This window comes from Lemur catta, chromosome 3 (genome assembly GCF_020740605.2).
Source record: "Lemur catta isolate mLemCat1 chromosome 3, mLemCat1.pri, whole genome shotgun sequence".
NCBI lineage: Eukaryota > Metazoa > Chordata > Mammalia > Primates > Lemuridae > Lemur > Lemur catta.
The window spans coordinates 36370583-36396421 of record NC_059130.1 but is presented as its reverse complement, the minus strand read 5'-3'; the positions used below and the strand labels follow the sequence as shown (position 1 = coordinate 36396421).

Genomic DNA, 25839 nt, shown 5'->3' with positions numbered 1-25839 from the left:
AGAGAAGGAATGTTGAGGTGACTGAGAGATAATAGGATAGACCAAGCACGCATATCTTGGGCCTTGTTACTTAAACATAGTGGAAAACAGTCTGTGTTCAACAGACAAAATGCTACAAAAGTTCCTAGGTTCATTGCCAGGAGCTCAGTTGCATTTTCTCACTGAAATCGTGTTCAGCAGAGTTTTATGGGATAACATTCATAAATAAAAATCCTGTATGGGTGTTTTATGGAAAATGTTTTAAGTTCCCACTGTGGATAGCAGGAATACATCTCCAATATGAAATAATAACATCAGATGACATGAGAAGTACAGAGGCAGTTTGACGGGGAGAAAACCAAACAAAGAGGCACCAGGATAAGTAGCCACCGTCTGTCTCTGTGCTGGCAACATGGAAATTCCATTACAAGTAGCATTTTACTAAGATTATTGCAGTCATATTTTAGTCATGTTAGTACTGTTTTGTGATTTTTTTAAGTTTATAGAGAATCTGCTGTAAACTTAGATATGCTTTTTTATTTACTTGGCTTATTTTTTCTTTAGATATACATTTCTAATTGTATAAGGCAAATTAATGGCAATAAGTCTTACAGGAATGCATTTATATTAATAAATGTACAAGAAAAAGAATACATCAGGGCATGTGTAGATTACACAGTGTTGTTACTATTTGAAGAAATAAGCAAGCTGGTAAATTCTATACTGAAAATACATTACTCTTAGTTCCCTTTTTGTAGTAATTCTTGTTAGATTTTAAGCAACGTGTATCAGATAAATGTTCTGTCCTTTTATTTCTTTATTTTAAAAAAGAGGTCTCCATAAAAAGAATTCCTTTTAAATTCTTTAATTAGGTGTAAATTACCTGAGTACATCTCTTTTTCCTTCCATTCACTCAGGAGCATTTAAGTGTCACTGTGGTGTAACTATCAGGGTTAGGCATGAGGATACAGGTGGGACAAAAGGAGTGTGGTAAGGGATACATGACTAGGGCGTGTCTTTGAAGAACTGGCAGTGTAGCTGGAGAGAAGCCTGCTTCTTAAGCACAGGAATACAACAGAGTGTGACAAGCCGAGGAAAGGATCTCAGAGGAAGGGTGGTGGGAGCTGCCAAGACCTTGCCTAAGGGGCATACGGTAAAAAGGCCATTTGAACTAAATTCTTCAGAAGCCAAAATTTAACCACATCAAGACTAAAAATCTTTTCCAAAGTAAAATGTTAACTAAAGCTCTTTCTCATAATTGCTCTCATAAGGTGATCTATCTAAACTTGTCACATGCCTTCTCTGTCATTGCGTCCTCGCTGCATGTTATGTTGCTGCATTGTGACTTCACACATTCCTGGGCATGCCCTATGGGCAACCATAGGAAGGGCAGGAAGTGAGGACAGAGGACTTCACTCAGGAATGTGGCTTTTCTATGGCAGGCCCCTTCATACTCACAGTATCCTTTGCCCCATCCCCCCTATAACATGGGAGAGTCTTTCTTTTTAGGATTTAGTGGTTCAACGGGTTTGGAAGTATTTGGGAAGGGGAGGCTTCCCTGAGTTCTATTGCTGGGAGAAGACAGGCAATTGAGCAGGTCAAATGGCAGGGGTAGAATCACAGTGGAAGGTTTCTCTGTGGACAAAGACTGAAGGGTGTGGAGGTATCGAAGCTGAACAGCAGCTGGGGTGCCTGACAGAATCTCAGCTGCCATCCTCAGGGACTCTGAGGCAGCCTTTTCCCCTTCTGCAGCAATCATCTAGAAAACAGATGTGGAGAAAAGCAAAGTCATGGTTCTTCATTCCATGAAGGTCATAATCACTGTTCAGTGTGACTCAGCAGACAAGCACTGAGCATCTACTGGGTGGCGGGCATTGTTGCGCACAGAACAGGTTGGGCCTTTTTTCTGAAGGGTCTTGAGCTAGGGAGACAGATTAAATTATTAATTGTAATGTAAGGTAGAAGCTGTTAAGGGCCATAAATGAAGGAGACTTATTAATGCCTGGTGGACCTTGGAGGATTAGTAAGATTTTGTCAATATAGAGAAAAAGTTGGCCAGCATTCCAGGCAAAGGCATGGAAGTAAGAAAGGGTAACTCCCAACTTGGGCAAAGTGAATGGGTAAACACTTCTGGAGAGAATGTGCCGGTGTCATCACCGAAATGCCACCTGAAAGTAGGCAAATCCTCGAGGACTAGGCCCAGAGACCTAAAAGTAACTTTGCCCAGGGGACCACCTTTCTCCCTTTCCCCTTCCCTATCTCCCCTCATTGTCCCAAAGTTATTGATCCTCTTAAATGATTAGGATTTTTTCCTTCTCTCCGTTCTTTGAGAGAAATCTGCCTCCCTTCATTCCTCATTGTCCTCTTCCCGACACCCCACCCGCCCATGCCTCAATCATGAGAAGCTGCCGGCAGCCAGATCTGTTTCTCACTGGCTGGCCTGCGTGAGGCCGTGAGCAGCGCAGCCTGCTCTTGGCTCTGGCATCACGGGGATTGGGCCGTGATCATGGTTGTCCCTCCAAAACTTGCACTGCGCTAGGAATATAGTTCTGGGCTAACCTAGAGGTGATAGGTGACTGAGATTATTATTCAGGGGACAATGCCAGCACTAGAGAAGAGGGATGGGATGATGTTTGGGGAAGAGATGCCTTTAAGGGGAGAGAGTGAAGGCAAGGGTCAAGGAGGAGGTGGTCTCTGTTATCACCAGTTTCAGAGAGAAGGAGAGATGTTGCATTAGTCGGTTGGGAAGCTACTAACACAATTTAAGAGAGCAATTTAGCAGAATGGTAAGGGCACACGCCAGATTCTGCCCTGTGTCTGGCTGAATAAAAGGTGAAAGAAGCAAAGGGGAAATGTTCTCCGTGAGCAGGCCTTCTTTTGGATTCTCTGGTGCTCCTCAAAGGGCAGTTTCGGTGGGAAGACAAGAGTGCTCAGCGCTGGCTCACCCGCACTTTGGCCTGTCTTTGAGCTTCGGCTTCCACAGCCAGGGAGTGCTGAAGCCCAGCCGGCAGCCTCACATCCTTGCTGAAAAAGAAGGAGCATGGGCGTGTTGGTGTGAGCAGTGGCACAGGGGCCAGGGCTTTTGCACACACTCGCAACTCTCTCCACTGCCGTCTTGGGATGAGCAGCAAACTCTGAGTCAGCAGAGTGTGCTGTCCCTAGACCTGGGAGGTAGAAGGTGAGCAGACAAGAGCATCTCCAGTGCTGAGGCTGAGATGCAGGTTTGTATTATTACTGATTACAGTGCAGCTACGATTTTCTCTTCATACGCACAGCAAAGTTTGTGTTGATGAGTTGTGCTCATTTTTCCCACTTAGGATTTAATCTAAACCACAACTGTTAAATTTGAACAATGAAAAACAGCTTTGAAGAGCTATACTATTAAATAACAAAGATAAGAGGAATTCATCTAAGTTTATAAGGAGAAGAATTGATTTTGAAAAGGGTAGAACTGACCAAACAAGAACAATACTTAATGCATTGCATAAAAGATATAAACTTGTCTTTTTACCCTGATTATAACTATGAAAAATGTATATATGGAAAACCATTTAGTAGTTCCTCAAAAAGTTAAATAGAGTTACCATATGACCCAGTAATTCCACTCCTAGCTATGAACCCAAGAGAACTGAAAACATATTCACACACAAAAATTGCAAATCAATGTTCATTGTAGCATTATTCATAATAGCCAAAAAGTGGAAACAAAGCAAATGTCCACCAACTGATGAACAGATAAACAAATTGTGGTATAGCCATACAGTGGAATATTATTCAGCCATGAGAAGTAATGAAGTGCTGATTCATGCTACACTATGGCTGAACTTTGAAAACATCCTGCTCAGTGAAAAGAAGCCAGACACAAAAGGCCATATATTGTATGAGTCTGTTTATGTGAAATGTCCACAACAGGCAAATCCATTGAGACAGAAACTAAAGTAATGGCTGTCAGGGGCCCAGGTGCTGAGGGGTGAATGGGGGTGTCCCACTTAATGAGTACAGGCTTTCTCTGGGAATTAATGAAAATGTTATGAAATTAGATAGTAGTGATGGTTGTACTGCTTTGTAAATATACTAAAACCATACTTTAAATGGTTAAAGTTGTAAATTTTATCTAAAATATTTTTTAGATGCATAGAGAAAAAAACATGAGAGTAACTTGCCCAAAGGTTACAGGGGTTGTGTTAGGGCTATGAGATATTAGGTAATTTTTTTCTCTTTTTCCAAATTTATGCTAATGTAGCCATAATTAATACTCAGTAAAAATAACTTTTCAAATGAAAAATTTTATATTAAACCAAATATTTTCCTTTATCATACTGTTCTTCCCAGTTAATTTCCTACCCACATTTCTGTTCTTTCCACTTTGATTCCCCAGATACAGGTCACTGAATCCAAGGCAACCTGTGGAGGGAAGAGTTCAGATGTCAGTGAGAGCCTCCAGGTGTGAGTAGAGCGTGTCTAACTAAGCCCTGATGGCCACTGTTCTGTACTAAGAACATTTCCTTTCAAAGGACATTATTTGCCTGCTTTCTTTTGTTTAACTTTACAGTCCCTTGTGAAGAGCTGTTTAACTTGCATAATGCCACTCAATAAATATTTGTGGAATTCAAGATGGTGTGGTAAATTGAATAATGGTCCCCAAAGATGCCCTTGTCCTAATCCCTGGAACCTGTGGATGCTACCCCAAGAAGGACTTTGCTGATGTGATTCAGTTAAAGAATCTAGAAATGGGGGATTATCCTGGATTATCCAGGTGGGCTCTGAATGTAGTCACAAGTGTCCTCACACAAGGGAGGCAGAGAGAGCTCTGACTGCGGGGCAGGAGGGGGTGATGTGATGATGGAAGCAGAGGCTGGAGTGATGTAATTTGGAGATGGAGGACGGGGCCACAAACTGAGAAATGCAGGCAGCCACTAGATGCTGAAAAAGGCAAAGAAACAGATTCTCCTCTCAGAACCCCCAGAAGGAAACAGGTGTCCTGCTGACACCTTGACGTTGGCCCAGTGAAAATGATTTTGGATTCTGGTCTTCAAAACTGTAAGAGAATAAATTCTTTTGTTGTTGTCTTACGCCACCACGTCTGTGGTAATTTGTTACAGAAACAATAAGAATTAATACAGATGGCATATTTGTTGAATCTGTTTTAAAATGCATTGATTAGAGAACAAGAATTTCTTGCCTCTCTTCCAAATGGCTTTCATTTATAGGGTATTTTCACCTCTTTACTGCTGGTAGCATCAGTTTCCCCTTGCTTCCCAGCCTCCTGACTCCCCCATGGAAGTTGGGAACAGGAGAGGGAAGAAAATGAACTGTGGGTTCTGGAAAAAAGGAGCAGGGCACGGAATTCTCCATGTCAGCCCAAACTCTTTTCTGTTTGAACTTATTTTCTGATGATCTCTTAGTGGCTAAATAGTAAGATTAGTGCAATGAGAACGCTCAGAAGAATGACTAATTTGGGGGATTAGTGAGAGTAAGGAAAGTTGACGAAAACATCACAGAGGAGGTAGTATCTTAAAGGATAAATAAGATTTTGCCAGTAGAGAAAAGGGAAGTATTCAATGCAGAGGAAACAGCTGTAGAGGAGGCATGAAGTATAAGTACAAGTGCTGAATGCTGGAAAAACATGACATAGGGTGGAGTTCTAGAGTCAGTGGGGGAAGGATGGCAAAAGGTGAGGCTACAACAGTTGGGTCATTTATTCATTCATCCAAAAAACATTATCTGTCTGCTGTGTGACAAGTCCATGTTGAGGACAAAGAGATAGACAAAATATGGCCTCTGCCATTATGGAGTTTATAATCTGAGAAGACTAATGTGTAAATATAGACAGTCCTCAACATACGATGGTTCAAATTATGGTTTTTTTTTTTTACTTTATGATGGGTTTATTAGAACATTAAATGCATTTTCAACTTATGATATTTTTTACTTTACAATGGGCTTTTTGTGGCATAGCCTTGTTGTAAAGTTGAGGAACATCTATATATATATATATATATATATATGTATACATATATACATATATATATATGTATACATATATATATTATTAATATAATTCAGTGTAACAAGGGCAAGCCTGAATGTCAAGCATCTGGACTTTATCCTTTAGAGGAGAGGGATAAATAAGCAAGAGAGGGTGAAGGGGGGTGTCCTTTATGGGACAGAATCATTATCAATGCCTATAATTCTCAGGGTCCCTCCAGTTGAGGTCCTCCTTCCCGCTAAACATGATTCACAACCTCCTAGCCCAGTTCTGCACCTGGGTTCCCCCCTGGCTCCAGTGCTGCTGGTAATTGCCACTTGACTGGCTGCCTGGAATCCTGCTTTCTTCTCACCTCTCTTCTTAATATGAATACCTTTTGCCAACTTGTCTTGGTAAGAATCAAAGATGCCTACCCTGGCCATGGATGAGATTGCTGGGCTTGCTGCCTGTGGGCCACATGAGGCGCCTTGCTCCTCTCCCCTGTCTAATTCCAAATCAATTAAATCTAGACAATTGATTGGGTAATTAATCATGCAAGGCTCTGGGACATCTTACCTCTTTTTATCTGAAAGTTTCATTTGAACTTGTTATTTAACTTTGTACATACTAAGCTTGTGTCCTCAGCTAGAATGTAAGTTCCCAGGAACCATGCCTTCTCAGCTTCATGTACCATCAGCCCCTCCTGTCCATCCCCACCAGCCCCACCACTCCTGTCAACAACCATTCCCAACACTCTGTACTATGTGAATACTTCACAGTGAATTCAAAGTTACTTGGGGAGAGTTGAGAGCTAAAACTGTGGCAATGATTGACTCACCAGTACCATACCAGTGACTATAATTGACTGAGGGTCAATTTGGCAACCTCTGAACTAGCTATAAGCTCCCTAAGGAATGGTACCTTGAACAGTGAATGCCTGGCACATAGAAGATTTAATAAATGGCCAATAAACAAATGAACAAAATATATTTCAGCACGTTCAATATTAAATTTATGTAAGTACCTTCACATCTTGGGCAATGCTTTTCCTCTCAAGAAGAATTTCAGTGAGGGATCGATGTGCTAGGAGACGCTTCATGGTGGTTTGCACAAGAAATTGGACAGCTTTGGACACATGAGCAAGACTGCTTAGGAGAAGGGAGGCATTTTCCATTCGGTAGTAGCAAACAGCATCTATCTCCATTATAAACATGTCTTTGGTCACAACCTAGGCAGAAAAATGTTTGGATGACAGGCTTAATTCTTGGGCTCCTTTCTCATGAGAGGACAGAGGAACTAAATGTATTCAAAGATAAATTTCTCAGTGTAAGATTATAGCAAGGAAAAAAAAAAAAGAATAGTTGACCTGCCCTTTATTCAAAATAGACATGTTTTTGAAAATTATGGAATTTTTTGGGTTTTCTTTTTGTTGTTTTTTGAGACAGGGTCTCTCTTTGTTGCCTGGGCTGGCTGGAGTGCAGTGGCATCATCATAGCTCACTGCAGCCTTGAACTCCTGGGCTCAAGCGACCTTCCTGCCTCAGTCTCCCAAGTAGCTGGGATTACAGGCATGCACCACCAGGTCCAGCTAATTTTTCTATTTTTTGTAGAGGCAGGGTCTCTCTATTGTCCAGGCTGGTCTTGAATTCCTGGGCTCAAGTGATCCTCCCACCTCGGCCTTCCAAAGTGCTAGGATTACAGGTGTGAGCCACTGTGCCTGACCTGAAAATTGTGGAATTTTTATTAAATACACTAATGAATTCACAGTTTAAATGAATCCTGTTATAAATCCTTTTGTTAGAATATTCAGGATTTTTTCTTCTCTTTCTTATATTTTTCTTCTCTTAGAACATTCAGTTCATTCTGTATCAGGTCTTTGTAAACCGATGCCAAAAAAAAAAAAAAAATCTACTAGAAGAGAATCATGTTCTAGGAAACAAGCAATCTAATGCATTGCTTGCCAGACTATACACTAGGGAGCTATTTGGTGATACATATCAAAAGCCCTAAAAATATGCATATTCTTAACATTTCCATTTTCCAATACTTATCAAAAGGTCATATTTTAGGGATTTAGCTAGAAGGACATTATTCACGGTATTCCTTATTGAAATTAAAAAATGGGAAGAATTTAACATCAACAATAGGGAATTGGTTGAATAAATTGTGATACAGCCACACAATGAAATGCTATGTGTCTCTTTAAAATAAAGGAGTAGAAATATAGCTAATATATGAAAAGATAATCACAATATATTGTATAAAAAGGCATGTTACAAAATAGTATATATGGTATGATACAATATATATGTGTGTATATGTCACACACATATATGTAAATATATAATAAATTAAATATTTTTAGTTGTAAAATATATTAAATATTTATTTAATGTAAACATTAATATAACCACATACATAGAAAAGTCTGAAAGGATACACTCCAAATATCAAGTTATCTGTGGGTAGTAGGATTAGGGCTCAGATTTTTTCCAATTTTTAAATTGTGTTAAAATACATATAACATAAAACTTACCATCTTGATGGAAGTTATTAAAGATTTTTCTTTTCTGCTCTTGGTTAGTCTAGCCAGTGGTGTGTCTATTTTATTTATCTTTTCAAAGAACCAACTTTTTGTTTTATTAATTTCCCTTATAGTATTTTTGTTGTCCTTTTCATTTAATTCTGATTTGATCTTAATAATTTCTCGCCTTCTGCTGGGTTTGGGGTCAGTCTGTTCTTTCTCCAGCTCTTTGAGTCTATTCATTAAGTTGTCTATTTGTAAGTTGTCTGTCTTTTTGAAATAGGCATTTATGGAAATGAATTTCCTCTCAGGACTGCTTTAGCTGTGTCCCATAGATTTTGATAAGTTGTGTCACCTTTGTCATTTAATTCAAAGAATGTTTTGATTTCTGACTTAATTTGTTCCTTTACAAAATTGTTATTCAGGAGAAGGTTGTTTAGCTTCCATGACTTTGAGTAGGAATGAGAGAAACAGTCACGAAAATAAACAGACAGCCTACAGAATGGGAAAAAATTTTTGCATACTACACATCAGATAAAAGACTGATAACAAGAATCTATTTAGAACTCAGGAAAATCAGCAAGAAAAAAATCAAACAATCCTATCAAAAAATGGGCAAATGACGTGAATAGAAATTTTTCAAAAGAAGACATAAGAATGGCTAAAAAACGTATGAAAAAATGCTCAACATCCCTAATCATCAGGGAAATGCAAATCAAAACCACAATGAGATACCACTTAACTCCGGTGAGAATGGCCTTTATCAAAAAATCCCAAAACAACACATGTTGGCATGGATGCGGAGAGACAAGAACACTCATACACTGCTGGTGGGAATGCAAACTAGTGCAACCCCTATGGAAAGCAATATGGAGATACCTTAAACAGATTCAAGTAGACCTACCATTTGATCCAGCAATCCCATTATTGGGCATATACCCAGAAGAACAAAAGTCATTCTTTAACAAAGACACCTGTACCCGAATGTTTATAGCAGCACAATTCACAATTGCAAAGATGTGGAAACAACCCAAGTGCCCATCAATCCACGAATGGATTAGTAAACTGTGGTATATGTATACCATGGAGTACTACTCAGCTATAAGAAATAACGATGATACGACATCTCTTTGGTTCTCCTGGAGAGGGCTGGAACCCATTATATTAAGTGAAGTATCCAAAGAATGGAAAAACAAGCATCACATGTATTCACCAGAAAACTGGTTTCCCTGATCATCACCTAAATGTACATCGGGGAAGGATACCAATTGGATATCAGACTGGGATGGGGGGTGGGGGGAGGGGATGGGTGTATGCCTACATGATGAGTGCGTTGCACACCCTCTGGGGAATGATCATGCTTGAAGGTGCAGACCCGGGGAGGTGGGGGGGGAGGGGATGGAGGTATGACTACATGATGAGTGTCTGGAGAATGAGAATGGACGTGCTTGGGACTCTGACTCGGGGGGATGGGCGGGACATGGACAATGTATATGACCTGAACTTATGTACCCCCATGATGAGCTGAAATAAATAAATAAATAAATAAATATACATATATAAAAAAAAACTTACCATCTTACTCATTTTAAGTGTACAGTTCAATGATATTAAATACATTCATAATACTGTGACTACTGTCCCCACCATCCATCTCCATAACTCTTTGTATCTTGTAAAGCAGAAACTCTGTACCCATTGAGTTGTAACTCTCCATTTCCCTCCTCCAGCCACTGGCAACCACCACTCTACTGTCTGTCTATGATTTTGACTACTCAAAGTACCTCATATATATGGAATCATACAGTATTTATCTTTTTGTGACTGCTTATTTCACTTAGCATAATGTCTTCAAGGTTCATCCATGTTGTAGCATGTGTCAGAATTTCCTTTTTAGGGATGAATAATATTCCATTGTATGTATATATGACATTTTGCTTATTCATGTATCTGGTGATGATCACTTGGGTTGCTTCCACATTGTAGCTATTGTGACTAATGCTACTATGAACATCTGTGTACAAATATCTCTTTGAGATTAGGAATAAGTTTTATTTCTTTCATTTATCTAAATTAAGCTTTTTAAAATTTTTTTATTGATACATAATAATTGTGCATATTCATGGATTACATGTTACATCTTGATACAAGCACACAACATACAATGATCAAATCAGGGTAACTGGGACAAGATTCACCTGAAACATTCATCATTGCTTTATGTTGGGAGCATTTGAAAACTTCTAGCTATTCTGAAATATAATAAACTATTGTCAATGATAGTTGCCCCATTGTACCACTGAACATCAGAACTTCTTCCTTCTATCAAACAGAATTACCCCTTCACCAACATCTCTTCATTACCCCTTCCCACCACCCTTACCAATCTCTCTCTAGTAGCCACCATTCTATTCCCTACTTCCTTGACATCAATTTTTTTTTAGGTCCCATATATGAGAGTGAAAATGAAATATTTGTCTTTCTGTACCTGGTTTATTTCACTTAAAATAATGTCCTCCAGATCTTCTATTTACCCAAAGAAAGAATGAGAAAGAACCTCGGACTAAAAGTGGGAGATAATTTAGGAAAGACTTATAATTCTGAATCACTGATAGAAAAATCTGGATATTATCTCTATTTTTCTTTTTAAAAAAATTTTAATTGTAGTAAAATATAGATAAAATAAAATTTACCATCTTACGTGTACACTTTGTAGTGTTAAATATATTCACATCGTTGTGCAACCAATCTCCAGAACTCATTTCCTCTTGCAAAACTGTATCCCATTAAACAACAATTCCCCATTCCTTCCTCCCCCATCTCTTGTCAACCAGCATTCTAATTTCTGTCCCTGTGAATTTGACTGCTCTAGGTATCTCATATAAGTAGGATTATACAGTATTTGTTCTTTTTTGTGTGTGCAACTGAATTATTTCACTTAATATAATATCTTCAAGATTCATCCATGTTGTAGAATATATCAGAATTTTCAAGGCTGAATAATATTTCATCATAGGTTATATATCACATTTATCTATTCAGCTGTCAGTGGACACTTGGGTTGCTTCTACCTTTCTGCTATGAGCATAGGTGTACACATATTTCTTCAAGACTTTGCTTTCAATTTTTTTAAATATATATACAGAAGTAGAATTGCTGTGTCATATAGTAATGCTATTTTTAACTTTTTGAGGAGCTGCCATACTGTTTTCTATAGTGGCTGTACAATTTTACATTCCCACTAGCAGTGCACAAGGATTCCAATTTTTCTACATCCTCTTTAACACTTGTTATTTTCTGAGTTTTTTAAAATAGTAACCGTCTTAATGGGTATGAAGTGGTATCTTGTTGTGGTTTTGATTTGCATTTCCCTAGTGATTTGTGATGTTGAACATCTTTTATCTGTTTGTTGCCCATTTGTATATCTTCACCTTCTTTGTATGTCATCTTTGGAGAAATGTCTATTGAAGTCTGTATGAGTCAGTGTTCTCCAGAGACACAGAATAGAATGTGTGTATGCATATATACTTATTAATATATATGGCACACATATGCCCACACATACATACCCACACATGTAGAGGGGGGAGAGGGAGAGAGAGAGAGAGAGAGAGAGAGAGAGAGAGATTGATCTTAAGGAATTGGCTCATGTTATTGTGGGGGCTGGCAAGTCCAAAATCTTCAGGCTGGAGCCAGGGAAGAATTGATATTGTCTCCTGGCAGAATTCCCTCCTCCTCAAGGGGAGGTCAGTTTTTTTTCTTGAGGCTTTCAACTGATTGGACAAGGCCAACCCACATTATAGAGAGTAATCTGATTTACTCAAAATCTACTGATTTAAATGTTAATCTTATCTTTAAAAATACCTTCACAATAACATCCAGATGTGTTTGACCAAATATAGGTCAAATGATCATGGTATAGCCAAGTTGACACATAGGATTAACCATCACAAAGTCCTTTGCCCATTTTTAAATCAGGTTGTTTGCTTTTTTGTCATTGAGATATATGAGTTCTTTGCACCTCCTAGATATTAACCCGTTATGAGATATATGATTTGCAAGTATTTTCTCCCATTCCATAGGTTGCCTCTTCACTCTGTTGATTATTTCCTTTGATGCACAAAAGTTTTTAATTCTGATATAGGCCATATCTCCATTTTTCTTTCCTACTTTTGAACATAATCAGTTATTTTGCTCTGGGCCAGTGTTGGTAGGTAGGCCATGGAAAATGTAGAGAGAAAGTAAAAGCCACCCTTTGGCTTACCTCATGAAAGGGTATCTCCAAAGTTTGGACACGAAGGTCAACCTTGTGGTAGGTATCCAGGCAGGGCAAAAAAAAGAAAAGACCTAGAGGAAGGGGAGGGGGAAGTGACAGGTGAATAGCTAATAGCTAGCATGGAGATGTTTGGGGTTCACTTTTTCAGGTCAAGTTGCATGCTACATTGCTGTTTTTGGCTTCCAACTATACACAGACCATTGGACAATCCCACCTCCACCCCTTTACTATCTTTGTTGTATCTGAGGTTACCATATAATTTGTTGCTCAATCTGAGACACTTTTGAGGGTAAAAGGAGAAAGAACACTATTACAACTTGCTCTAGGATAACAAGTGTAAAGAGGGATTATCCCCAGCAGACTGGGCTGTGTGGTCACTTTAGTCATGGTGCTGGGCCCTCCAGATCTCAGTTACATGTCTGTCCCTTCACTAGGAGCTCCCTAAGTGGAATGTCCTATGCATTATTGTTAGCCTTAGTGTCTGACTTAGTGCCTATTAGGTGCTCTTTAAAATTGTTTTTGAATCTAGGCGTGTACCCAGGTGTCAAATTTTAGAGCCAGCAACTTCTACGTGGTATTTCTTAAAATGTGAACTTCTGTTTGTGACTAGCCTGGGCAACACAGGAGACTCCCATCTCTACAAAAAATAAGAAAAAATTAGCTGGGCATGGTAGTGTGCGCCTGTAATCCCAGCTACTCAGGAAGCTGAGGCAGGAGGATCACTTGAGCCTAGGAGTTTGAGGTTGCAGTGAGCTATGACCAGACCAATGCACTCCAGCCTGGGTGACAGAGTGAGATCTCATCTCTTAAAAAAAAAAAAAAGTGAACTCCAGAATTAATTAGAATAGCAATATCATGATACCAGCCTTCTCACTGGCTAGTTAGTCCTCACCCAGCCAATATAATGTACAGGGTCAATGTGTAATACACATGTATAGATTAATTTATAGAGATTTTCTGAGAGCCCATTGGTTGCTGTGGGCTCCTGCAAGAGCCAAAGCTTTGTTGGAAGAAAGAGAACCTCACAGAGCACAGGATCCATCTGGGGAGCAGCCCAGCTACTAGCCTTTCTCAGCCCCAATCAAGAAGGTTCCCAAAAACCAGGGACAAAACAAGACATCCATGTCTTAGAACTACAGGGTCTGGTTCCACTTTTGTATGGACCCATCTATTGGTTCTAAATATTCAAACTCTGATTTATGTGTCTTAGTCTGGTCTCTATTCTCTACCTGGTTTTGTAGGTCTGGCTTAGAACTCAGACCCACTCCAATACATGCACAATGGGACTTTGTTCCTTCTCATACCTTCCTGGCTGGCTTTGATCTCCAAACTGCAATTACTAGACTTTTCAGACTAACCATACTACTCTCTGTGCCCCATTAACAGCTTGGACTTCTGGATAGCAACTCCACTAGGTTTTAAGGTCCCAGAGATCAGAGACTGTGTCTTATTCATCTATATTCGCATCCCTGATAGTGCAGTGTCTGAAACACAAGAAGTGCTCAATCTATGTCTCTTAAATCCCACCAACTAAAGACCAATTTGTTACTTAGATGCTGAGCTTTGCCTATCTCCCATGATTTGGTCACCCCCAGGTTTCTGAAGTAGCTAAGCTTTTCTCTGAGAATTCACAGGACTCTGACCATACACACATTGTATTCAAGCCAGTCCCCAGCCATGGGTCCTAAACTGACTTGCTATTTCAGCCAGCATGGCCCTAGCATGTGGCTGTCTTTATTTCTCTTGGCCACCCGTGACCTGGTAGTAATGCTCTCTGAACAACTTCTTAATAACCTGTATTATAGGTAACAGATTGGAAGATGCAGATATCATGAATCAAGTCACTTCATGTAATCTGAGGTCCATATCACAAATATGCATGGATCGAAGAAATTGGCAAGTCAGGAGGTGGGTTGTTAAAAAAAAGAAAGGATGTTTCTTACCAGGGCCTTTGGCTCTTCCAGGAAGCATATGTCCCAGTCGGAATATAATTACCCTTTCATGCTCCTGTACAACCTAAAGAGAAATTTAATACTTTCAAATTACTCCAAGAAAGAAAAAGAAAGTCTTCAAAAGGTCTTGGCACAAGAATGATCCTAGGTATCAGAAATATTTTGTTTTGATAACCAAGAAAAAATTTCTGTTAATACTTAAAGTTCTAAAATCTACATTTAGTAAGAGTAGAATTTCAGAAATCAATGAAAAAATATATTGGTCTTGTTAATTTTTCAGCACAAGGATGGAATTTTGATTAAAGACTCATGATTATCTAAAAACTAATGTTTCTACTATGTCCAACTTTCCGTATCAAAGAAATCTTATCAGGGCATGTTTAATCTTGTATTTTACAATGACTTCTACATTATTAGCTTACATATATATATATATATCAATCATATCACTCATTAGCTATTTAACAGAGGGAATATATTTTAATACCACTTGTGATATTTTATTTTAAACTGCAATTTTTTCTCAGGCTGCTTCAAAGTGATTCTATTGGATTTTAATTTGTCAATTCTCTCTGGTGATAGATCTAGAAAAATTGGGTGTGTCTTGAAAGTGTGTAGAGGTATTTTTAAGTTACAAAAAAAGATCTCTGTGTAGAAATGTCTGTCTATTAGAAGAGAACTAGGAAAATTTCTGCATACTACTTTAAAAATAAACTCCACTTTCTGGCCCAGGATCAAAATCTGAGTTCTATTGCTTGTTTATCATTAACTTGTTGGTCTGTTTATTTTTATATATATTCTACCAGACTATGAACTCCTTGATAATATGAAATAAATCATTTCTTCTCAATGCCTAAAAAAATGCCTGATAATAGTAAGTATTCAATAAATAATGAATGAGGAAAGGAATGATTTGTGACTGTAGACAGTCATTTTTGTTCCTCATCCTCTCTATACTTTAAAAAGCTCCATTGAATAATAACTAGCCAAATATAAAAACATAATAGAGGCCAAAATAAACACACTTTGTAGTGTGTTTCTTAAGGTAATGGATTCTACTACCTGTAAGTCCCTTGAAGTTAGGAACCATGCCTTGTTTGTCTTTGAGGTTTACAACTCCTGTGCCAGAACACTGCCTTGCTTGTTGAAACAATAAGAATAAATGATAAGGTTTGGTTTCCAGAGTATACCCCAGCAATTCCCAGTTGCTTCATTTCCTAGCAGTACTTATTTCTTTTCTGCTTGTATTGGAAGAAATAAATCTTCCCAGAGATAAAGGGGGGAGTCTTACTCCTTCAAGACCTTGCTCAAATGTAACTGCCTGGCTCTACTGCTATGTCTTTTACTCAGTTGGATTCTTAGGCTTTACCATCTTAAGTGACCATATCTGAGAGCCTTTTTCACCACCCATGACTGAATCAGTGTTGGATCTTGTGGCAGTCATACAGGTGCTCAGATAACCCTTCAAGAAGAGCCTCCTGCCAACTATACACTGTCTATAGGAGAGACACACTTTATATTCAAAGATATGAACAGACTGAAAGTAAAAGACAGATAAAGATATATCACACAAACAGTAACCAAAGGAGAGTAGGAGTGGATAAACTAATATCAGGCATAATGGACTTTAAAACAAAGAAGCAAACATGTTACTGGCAATAAAGAGGGACACTGTATAATGATAAAAACATCAATGCATTAGGAAAGTACAGCAATGATGAGCACGTATGTACCTAAAAACAGAGCTCCAAAATACAAGAAGCAAAACCCAAAAGAATTGAAGGTAGAAATAAGAGTCGGAGACTTCAGTACTCCACTTTCAACAATGGAAGGAACAACTGGACAGATCAACAAGAAATAGAAGACTTGAACAACACTATCAACAAATAGAACTAACAGACATCAATACATAATTCCACCAGCAACAGCAGAATACATATTCTTCTCACGCATACATGAATCATCTCTAGGACAGATCATATATTAGGCGATAGAACAAACTTAAAACAGATTGAAAAGGACTGAAATCATATAAAGTATATTTCCTGATTACAATGAAATTAAATTACGGCCAGGCGCGGTGGCTCACACCTGTAATCCTAGCACTCAGGGAGGCCGAAGTGGGCAGATCGCTTGAGGTCAGGAGTTTGAGACCAGCCTGAGCAAGAGTGAGATCCCGTCTTTACTAAAAATAGAAAGAAATGATCTGGACAGCTAAAATTATATATAGAAAAAAATTAGCTGGGCATCGTGGCACATGCCTGTAGTCCCAGCCACTCGGGAGGCTGAGGCAGAAGGATCGCTTGAACCCAGGAGTTTGAGGTCTCTGTGAGCTAGGCTGATGCCATGGCACTCTAGCCCGGGCAACAGAGTAAGACTGTCTCAAAAAAAAAAAAAAAAGAAATGAAATTAGGAATAAATAACAGAAGAAAATTTGGAAAATTTACCAATATATGGAAAGTAAACAACACACTCTAACCAATGGGTTAAAGAAGAAATTACAAGGGAAATAAGAAAATATTTTGAGATGAATGAAAATAAAAATATAAGATACCACAATGTATGGGATGCAACTAAAGCAGTACATAGAAGTAAATTTATAGCTATAAATGTCTATAATAAAATAGAGGAAATATCTCAAAATAATACCCTAATCTTCTACCTTAAAACACTGAAAATAAAAAAGCAAGCAAAATCTAAAGCAACAGAAAGAAGAAAATAATATAGATTACAGTGGAAATAAATGCAATGGAGAATAGAAAAACAAGAGAGAAAAATCAATGGAACCAAAAGTTGATTCTTTGAAAAGATCAACAAAAGTGACAAATATTTAGCTAGTCTGATGAAGTAAAAAGAGAGAAGACTCAAATTATCAAAATCAGGAGTGAAAGAAGGGATCATTACTACTGTCCTTACAGAGATGAAAAAGACTATAAGAGAAAACACTATGAAAAACTGTCTGCCAACACATTAGATATCTTAGATGAAAAGGACAAATTCCTACAGAGACATAAACTAGCAAAACTAATTCAGGAAGAAAAAGAAAAACGGAAAAGACCTATAATTAAAAGATTGAATTAGTAGTTTTAAAACTGACCACAATGTGGAGAAAAGGAAACCCTTGTCCACTGTTGGTGGGAATATAAATTGACACAGACATTATGGAAAACAGTATGGAAGTTCCTCAGAAAATTAAAAATATAACTACCACATGATCCAGCAATCCTACTTCTGAATATATATCTGCAGGAAATGAAATCAGTATCTTGAAGATATATTCAGCCCCATATTCACTGCAGCATTATACATAATAGCCAAGATATGGAAACAACCTAACTGCCCATTAATAACAGACAAATGAATAAAGAAAATGTGGTGTATGTATATATACATATATGTGCAGGGGTATGTATATATACATGAATATAAATATTATTCAGTCTTTAAAAAGAAGGAAGTCCTGCCATTTGCAACAACATGGATGAACTTGAAGGACATTATGCTAAGTTAAATAAGCCAGACACAGAAAGACAAACACCACATGCTTGCACTTTTATGTGGAATCCGAAAAAGTTGAACCCATAGAAGCAGAGAGTGGAATGGTGGTTACCAGGGGCTGAGGGTGGGGGAAATGAGGAGATGTCGGTCAAAGGATACAGGTTCAGTTATGTAGGAAAAGTAAGTTCTGGAGATCTAACGTACAGTATGACTGTAGTTAATAATACTGTATTGTATACTTGAAGTTTGCTGAGACAGTTGGGTCTTAAGGGTGCTTACCACGCGCGCACACACACACACACAAAATCATAATTATGTGAAGTGATAGGTTAATTAGCTTGATTATGATAATCATTTCACAATATATGTATATCAAAACATCACATTGTATACCTTAAATAAATATAATTTTTATTCGAGTATACTTCAATAAAGCTGGGGAAAAATTAAAAATAATTAAAAAAATTAAAACTTCCCACAAAAAAAGCTCAGGACCAGATGGTTTCAATGGTGAACTCTGCCAAACGTTTTACAAGGAATTAATCCCAATGTTCTGAGGCGGCGGTGGAGCGGCGGGCTCCGCCGTGCCGCGCGCCGGCCCGCAGGCGTCCCCAGGGGCCGTTCCACTCCCGGAGGGCGAGCACGGAGCGGGCTGTAGGTGGGGACTCTGAGGCCGCGGGTTGGGGTGAGGCGCTGGCGCGGGGCCGGCTGCCCTCGGTGGCCAGGCGCTCGGCTCAGCGGCGCTCGGCGACGGGCAGACACGCCGAGGGCTCGGTAAGGCGGGGGCGCGGGAGGGCACCGGGGTAGACTGCAGGGCCCTTCTTTCTTTTGTAGAAAAAATTGTTTTCAAAGTAAGGTTCGGGATCGAATGTTCTTGGAGGCTCCTCTCGGGTTTCTGCCCCGCCCCCGGGGCTCATCTCCCGGCCTCCCAGGGCTGGCGGTGCTGCGGGCCCACCGCCTCCTGCACCTCCCCGCGAGCTGGGCGTTTGCATGATTTCTGGCTGAAGGCCAGCCGGGACTCCCGGGAATGGCCACGTGCGGGCTTTGGGGACACAGGCGCTCGCAGAGGAGCCTCAGCGGGAGCGTTTCCCTTCGCCCCCTGCAGGCGACACCGCAGGCCCGCCCACTGGTGTGCGTGGGGGCAGCTGAACAAGACGTCTCTGCTCCCTGGGACTCCCGTGGGGTTTTTCCTCTCATCTTTCTAATTGGCTGAAGTTGCCGCTGCATGTTGGACGACAGTGGTGACTTAGTGCCTTTTTTTTCTTGCTTCCCCCGCCACCTCTGTATCATGCCTTTCTCATTTTTCGTTGGATTTAATTAAATATTTATGTTAAAGATTCTCTTAAATAGCACACAAGGAATATTAGGGAGAGAAAGTCAGACCTGATTTCTTAGTTTTAGCCTGCCTTGGACCCTTTATGGCCTCACCTCTGTAGCTGAAACTTGAAAAAGGTGGAGGGGAGGAGGAGACCCACGGCAGGATGCTTGGGATGCAGTTTAATAGTCACCTTTTAGGAAACAGAATTTGAATAATTATAATTTGATCTGAATGCAGAATTGCAATCTGCTTTTAAAATGCTTGGGGCACTGTGTGATTCCACATGGATAGCTGGCAGCTGGGCTGTAGCACTGTTGTCAGCATTTCTTTTATTTCCCATTCTTTCAGAGTTTTGTTTGGCACAGATTTAGACCTTTTAAGTCAATCTGAATGGGAATAACTTTTCTGATACATTGGTTGCTTTTAATAAACATTGTCTGCATTTATATTTCTATTGGAAGAAGAAGCAGCAAATGGTGCAGGAGTACAGTGGCTCTTAGAGTCCACAACAGGTGCTATAATAGTTTGAGCCAGTAAGTGAATTTGTGTTGTAATATTTTTTAGTATTGATATATTTTTCCTCATTGGGTACATTGAAGTCTAACTTGGAATCAATATTTGTTTCTTGGATTTGAATGTGAAGGAAATAGAAGCTTTAATTGCTGCTGCAACATGACCTCAAAGTTTTTCAAGTAAAAACAAAAGGAATTAGTACCAATTTTTCACAACTTCTCCCAAAATATAGAACATAGGGAAATTTTCCCAACACATTCTTTAAGGCCAGTGTTACCCTGATAACAAAACAAGACAGAGCCATCACAAGAAAAATACAGACCAATAACTCTTATGAATATATTAATAGATCCAAAAATCTTCAGCAAATTATTAGCAACTTGAATCAAGTAACATGTAATAAAGATTATAGAGCATGATCAAGTGGGATTTTAATATCCCAAAATTAATGGATATGTAGACCATATCAATAAAGTCCAAATACTATGTGATTATCTCAATAGATGCAGAAAATGCATTTGACAAAATTCAACACCTTTTCATGGAGGAGCAGGAGGGGAGGAAAAGGTGGAGGAGGAGTGGTAGGGAAGGGAAGAGGAAGGGGAAGAAGCCTCTGCCTACCATTGAGGAGTACTACCAACAAGAGTCCCAGCAGCGTCTGTAGTGTTTCATCAAGAACATGCTCTTCTTGACAGCTCTAGGCAATGACTAAGAATGTCATTTGCTGGAGTCATTTGTAAGACTAGGTGGGCTGGCCAAGACTTTCTCAGAGCTGCACCACAGTCTGAGGCTCTTTCTGCACAATCTTTTCTTCCTCTTCTCACATCACAAGTGTCAGATCTGCATCATTGTCTGAAGACTTCCCCAGCCTACTCTTGTTCTCTCTCCCCTTAATCTTTCACAGGCAATGCCTCCCAGTAAACCCCTTACTCTTCTAATTCTATCTTAGCATGTGCTTCCTGAACTGACACAGGTCTTCATTTACTTGGGGGCAGTCATGTGTAACCACCTGTGGGCCAAACATAGCCATCACTCATGGTCTATAGAAGCAGCCAAAGAAGTTTCCTGGAAGTGTGAGGAGAGGATTTTATGAGCCATTCTGGGCCAGTCTTTGTGTCACAGAGTGCAAATGAACTAGATGTAGCCCCTGCCCTGAAGTGCCTCTCAGTTTAATGGGAGAGATGGGTGTCAACAAATATAATAGACACAGGAGCACAAGGAAGGGAATGATAGTCTGGAGGAGTCAAAGAAGGCTTCACAGTTGCATTTGAGCAAGGTATTGAAGGAGTAAAAGCTCTCCTGGAAGATGAGCTGGGGGTAAAGGCATTCCATACAGAGCAACATGTACCAAAACACAGAGATGAGAATGAGCATGGTGCAGTGAGTGAGAGGCACCAGGAAATTACCTCTTGGGTCCTCATGGAATCTCACCTTTATGCAGAACCAGACGGAAAAAGGGAAGGTCACAATGAGGAAGAGCAGGGAAGTGAGGACAAGAAGCCACTCACAGGCCCCTAAACCAGAGGTCTTGATGCCTTAAAAGAAAAAAAATAATTATATTGAAACTTCACCATATTCATTGACTAGCACTTGTTGGTCCAGTTCTTGGTACTGGGGTCAGAGCAGCTTGGAGATTTTCCTGGAAATATTAGAATGAGCCAGATATCAGAGTAGTCAGAATTCCCAGGGCTTGGGGTGTTGTCTGTGTGGGCCTACAGAAGGTGGAACAGGCTCCTAGAAAGGTAGTGGGGTACACTGCAACAGCACAGAGTCTGGGAAGAAGGTCTTGGTTCTAGTTCTGCCTCTACCATTTCATATCCATATGACCTTAGGCAAGGCACATGACCTTTTCAAACCTCAGTTTCCCCAACTATACAATGCAGATGTTAATATTTCATAACTATCTCATAATAACTGGCTCATGAGTTATATCTCCGATCTCTGGCATAAGGGTAAAATGACATACACACATAAAAAGCCCTGAACTGTGCTTTACATCTGTCAGCTTTGGTATTTGAAGTGATTTGAACCACATGTGTCCAGAGGCTCATCTTTCATGAAATAACTTCCCCTTCCACTACCTGCCCTAATGTCTGAAATAACTCCATTAGAACCCCTCTTTGGATGAAGGTCTTGATCTCCAGACAAGTCTTTGAAAATCATGTATATGGGGTAATATTAGCCGACTAATGTCTGTAAAAAAAGTTATAAGGAACTGGGATGGAAAACATCCAGGATGCTTGGGTGATAAATGAAATGGTATCAAGGAAATTCAGCCTCGAGAACACAAGCTTCTTGGGGGCTTGTCTTGTTGACATTGTTACCCAGGGCTTAGAATAGTGCCTGACATAATATAGATGCTCAATAAATCTTTGTTGAACGTGGGAAGAAAGGAGCAGTAGATAGTGACAATGATTTAAGTGTAATAGTTATGAAAATCTCAAGAATTTTAATCTCCATGTACTAGAAAACTGGCCAAAGTGATACTATTTGCCAGTTGAAAAATCTCATAAATAAACCTACGGTCCCCACCCCCCAGGATGGGGCCATAGAGCTCCACTGTGCCACATCCCCTCTCCAACTCCCCCCAACCCCTGCCCATGTCTTCTATGAAACTTAGGAGAACCCAGCTGCACAGCAGGAGGTGAGCGGTGGGAGGGCGGCGAGTGATGCTTCATCTGCATTTACAGCTGCTCCCCATCACTCGCATCATTGCCTGAGCTCTGCCTCCACCACCACCACCCCCATCTGTAGAAAAATTGTCATGAAACTGGTCATGAAACTAACATGAAACTGGTCCCTGGTGCCAAAAAGGTTGGGGACTGCTGTAGAGGACTAGAAGGTGACTAAAGATTAGGAAATGGTAAAAAGCCTATTTTTAAGGGATGGGGAGGAAAAAGGATAACAAACTGTTAGGCCTGAAAATTTGATTTTCATGCTTGGAAAGGTCATCACCAAATTGATGTGCAGATCACTTGAAGAAGACAGATATGTAAGCTGCACCAGCACAAAGTCAAAATCAGCACTAAATGTCATAGTATGGCAGTTCCAAAGGCTGTCCCCACAGAATACTAATCCCATAAGGTGCCCCACAAAGGAAAAGTTTCCTGGGCAAATGAGTTTAAAGAATACTGGGCACTGTATCCCATTCCTGAAGTTCCCAGTGCTCGTCAGTATATTGAAGTTATGAGAATCTCTGCAGTAAAGAATCATTCTTAGCTTTGTTTACTCTAGTGTTTTTGAAGCATTGGACCAGGTAATATTTTCTCTAAGGAATATTCACTGATGTTCTATGGAACTTATTCCCCTTGGAACCTACTTTGGGAAATGCTACTCTACCAACATCATATTAATTTTTATAATCTTAAGATACTAACAGTAGCACTGCCATTTTTAGTTAGTTATAAGTGGTAGCCATGGCAAGTAAAAATAAATGCACATACAGACTGAATTACATTTAATAAGTGTAGAAAGGCCTCAAAAATTCTTTAGTACAGTAGTTAGGGATGTGAGAAAACTGGTTTCTATACTCAAACCTAACTTAAAGCTTTACTTACAAAATATTCTCTTGGAATAAGTTGCTTTAATATCCAATTTGTTTGGTTTAATACTGAAACATTAAAAGTTGAAGGAGGAAGAGCCTTTAGACATAGTCCAAGGATCCCCTAAATTTTAGAAACGTGACACCTGTCTTAAGTAGCCTGCGTATGGGGGAGTGGTGCTAAGTGAGAAAAAGGAGGCGCTGTTGCTCCCTATTCCTTGGAAACAGGGGAAACCTCCCTGACACAAAGGCTGCCTCATCCTTAGTGGGACTTCTCACCCATTTGGGGGGGCCTCTTGCTCTAGTAACTTCATAGCTGGAGAGGTTGAGGCCCACAAAGGTGCCCAAGACCACAGCTAGTTGGTAGCTGGGACCATGGCCAAAAATCAAGGGCAGCACCATGTAAGGGAGAGCATTTTAGTGAGACTGTCTTACTCCAGCATTCTGGCTTTCCACTTCCCAACTACGGGACTTGGGCAACTTACTTAATGTCTCATCTGTAATAAGAGGATGATAAGGGATTAGATAACTCAGTAAACACCCAGTGTGTTCTTGGCACATAGCAGGGGTTCCATAAATGGCAGTTCCCTTCCTTGCCTACCACACCACTGTGGTCTGCCACACAACGGCTATGAGCCCCCTAACCTCAACATTGCTATAACGTTGAACATAACAACTCTTTAATGACTAGAGGTTTCTGACTGATGAAAGGGCATCATTTGGGCAAAACAGTATTAACATGGTCCATTTAAACTACATCCCAACTGCAGAAATCTTTCTCAAATTGTAGCTTTCAGTGATCCAGCATGTACCTCATTACTGGTAGCCAGGAAATGTTAAAACTTTATAGTCAGCAGAAAGCAATATAACACACTATTCTTTATTTACTTTCTGTTAAACATCTGTCATCCTACTACTTAAGTTGTAATGATTTTTTCCTTCCATTCAAAAGGACTGGAGGTAGATAAATATATTCCTAAGAGCTGCTTCACCTATAGAAGCAAAAGAGACGCCTTTGCATTCCCTCCTTTGATCTAACTTGCCTCTTTTAGCTTGGAAGGATTCTGCTAAAATGGAGCATGTTTTTTGCTCCAGGCTTTGTAAAAAGTGCTTTGGGTGCCTTTTCTAATTTTATCCTCACAAGTACCCTCTGAGGCAGCTACTGTTGTTATTTGATAGATAGTTAAGGCCCTTCCTGTGATCACATGGCCAGCAACTAGTTAAGCTGTGATTTAAACTCAAGTCTGGCTCTTCCACTTGGCTTTTCTGCATCTGCTTTTTTTTTTATTTAAAGAATTATCATCTCCAAAAATAGTTTAAAATATGCTTAGGTAAGACTGAGGGGTGAGGAAGGGGAGAGAAGAATAAGCCACATAATTGTCCAGAGCGCCCTGCTAATACATGTCTTTACTTAAATTAGGCGCCCGCCCGTATGCCCTTCCAGGGCCACAAAAACCAACTTCATGGTTCCTTTACTATGTTGATCGGTCCCCAACCTGGACCACACTGTCTCCCACCTCCCATCCATGGCTGGCCCCTGAGACCAGAGGTATTTAGTAATGTTACTCGGATTTCTTCTGATTACTTTGTATTGCACCATAGCAGATAGCTGGGTTCCTAACTCATGCCTTTCTTTTCCTGGCAACGCGAGCGTCCAGCAGTCTGCTCTGGCTTCGGTGGCTCTTGGTGGTGTGACTCATTCCACCTTATGACATCCCTGGGGCATGTGGGAAGGCGGCTTCTCCGCCCGGTGCCCGACCTGTCTGCAGCCGTACCTTCCTCGGGCCTCTCGCTCTCGAGTAGCGCCACCACCTCGGTGCCCTCCTCGCCGGAGCCGCGGACTTCATCCACGTCCACCACGGTGGCTGCGGGCGTTCGGGGCTCCCCCGGCCCCCCCGCCCGTCCGGAGCCCGTCCGCTCGGGCCTGGCATCCCGGCGCCCGCGGTCTCCACCGCCCCTCTCGGCCTTCGCCCTCTTGTTCTCCTTGTGTGGGGACCGGCCGCCTCGCCCGTGGGCCTCTCGGGAAGAGCTCCGCGCCCTCCTCTCCATGCTTGGAGCTGCCGGGTGGCCCGAGCCGCAGGCGCGGACGCGGCTGGACCCGGGAGGGCAGAGTCGCTGGCAGGTGGGCTTGGTGCGGCGGGGACTATAATGACCGTCAGGTGGGGGCGGGCCGGGGCGAGGGGCGGGACGCGGGAGACCAGCGGAAGGCGGAGGCTCTGCTCGCCGTGAAGCCAGGGGAGCCCCAGACCGCGCCTGCCAGCCCCGAGACGG

At 40.6% G+C, this 25839-nt stretch overlaps 2 protein-coding genes across 8 annotated transcripts in view; one reads left to right on the top strand and one right to left on the bottom strand.

The window, feature by feature from the left end:
* Positions 1-4636, top strand: part of AXDND1 (axonemal dynein light chain domain containing 1) — a 119461-nt gene extending 114825 nt beyond the window's left edge. For all 5 annotated transcript variants that reach the window (XM_045547251.1, XM_045547252.1, XM_045547254.1 and 2 more), the window contains one exon: positions 4358-4636. In XM_045547251.1, the coding sequence (XP_045403207.1) occupies positions 4358-4371 (14 nt within the window). In that variant the 3' untranslated portion in view covers positions 4372-4636. The remainder of the gene's footprint in view (positions 1-4357) is intronic.
* On the bottom strand, positions 829-25691 carry NPHS2 (NPHS2 stomatin family member, podocin). 3 transcript variants are annotated; one of them, XM_045547256.1, is made up of 8 exons: positions 25344-25691; positions 21459-21562; positions 14690-14762; positions 12735-12817; positions 6972-7175; positions 4328-4383; positions 2925-3003; positions 829-1738 (listed from the first exon to the last, which is right to left on the bottom strand). In XM_045547256.1, exons 1-8 carry the CDS (start codon positions 25615-25617, stop codon positions 1460-1462), a joined length of 1152 nt encoding a protein of 383 aa, XP_045403212.1. In that variant the 5' UTR covers positions 25618-25691; the 3' UTR covers positions 829-1459. The 3 variants fall into 3 exon arrangements, with proteins under 3 accessions (XP_045403212.1, XP_045403213.1, XP_045403214.1); XM_045547258.1 differs by having other exon boundaries at positions 1596-1738; positions 4324-4383; XM_045547257.1 differs by having other exon boundaries at positions 829-3003; positions 4324-4383.
* Between the last annotated feature and the right edge of the window lie 148 nt (positions 25692-25839).

Bases quoted from the DNA above. Each gene is read 5' to 3' on its own strand.
- NPHS2 (XM_045547256.1), bottom strand. From the start codon at position 25,617: ATGGAGAGGAGGGCGCGGAGCTCTTCCCGAGAGGCCCACGGGCGAGGC. The intron at 12,818-14,689 runs GTAAGAAACATC...CCCTTCCTCTAG, and splicing joins TGGAAGAGCCAAAGGCCCTG to GTCTTTTCTTTTTTTTGCCC. The intron at 4,384-6,971 runs GTACTTACATAA...TTCCCTCCACAG, and splicing joins GCATTGCCCAAGATGTGAAG to GTTGCCTTGGATTCAGTGAC.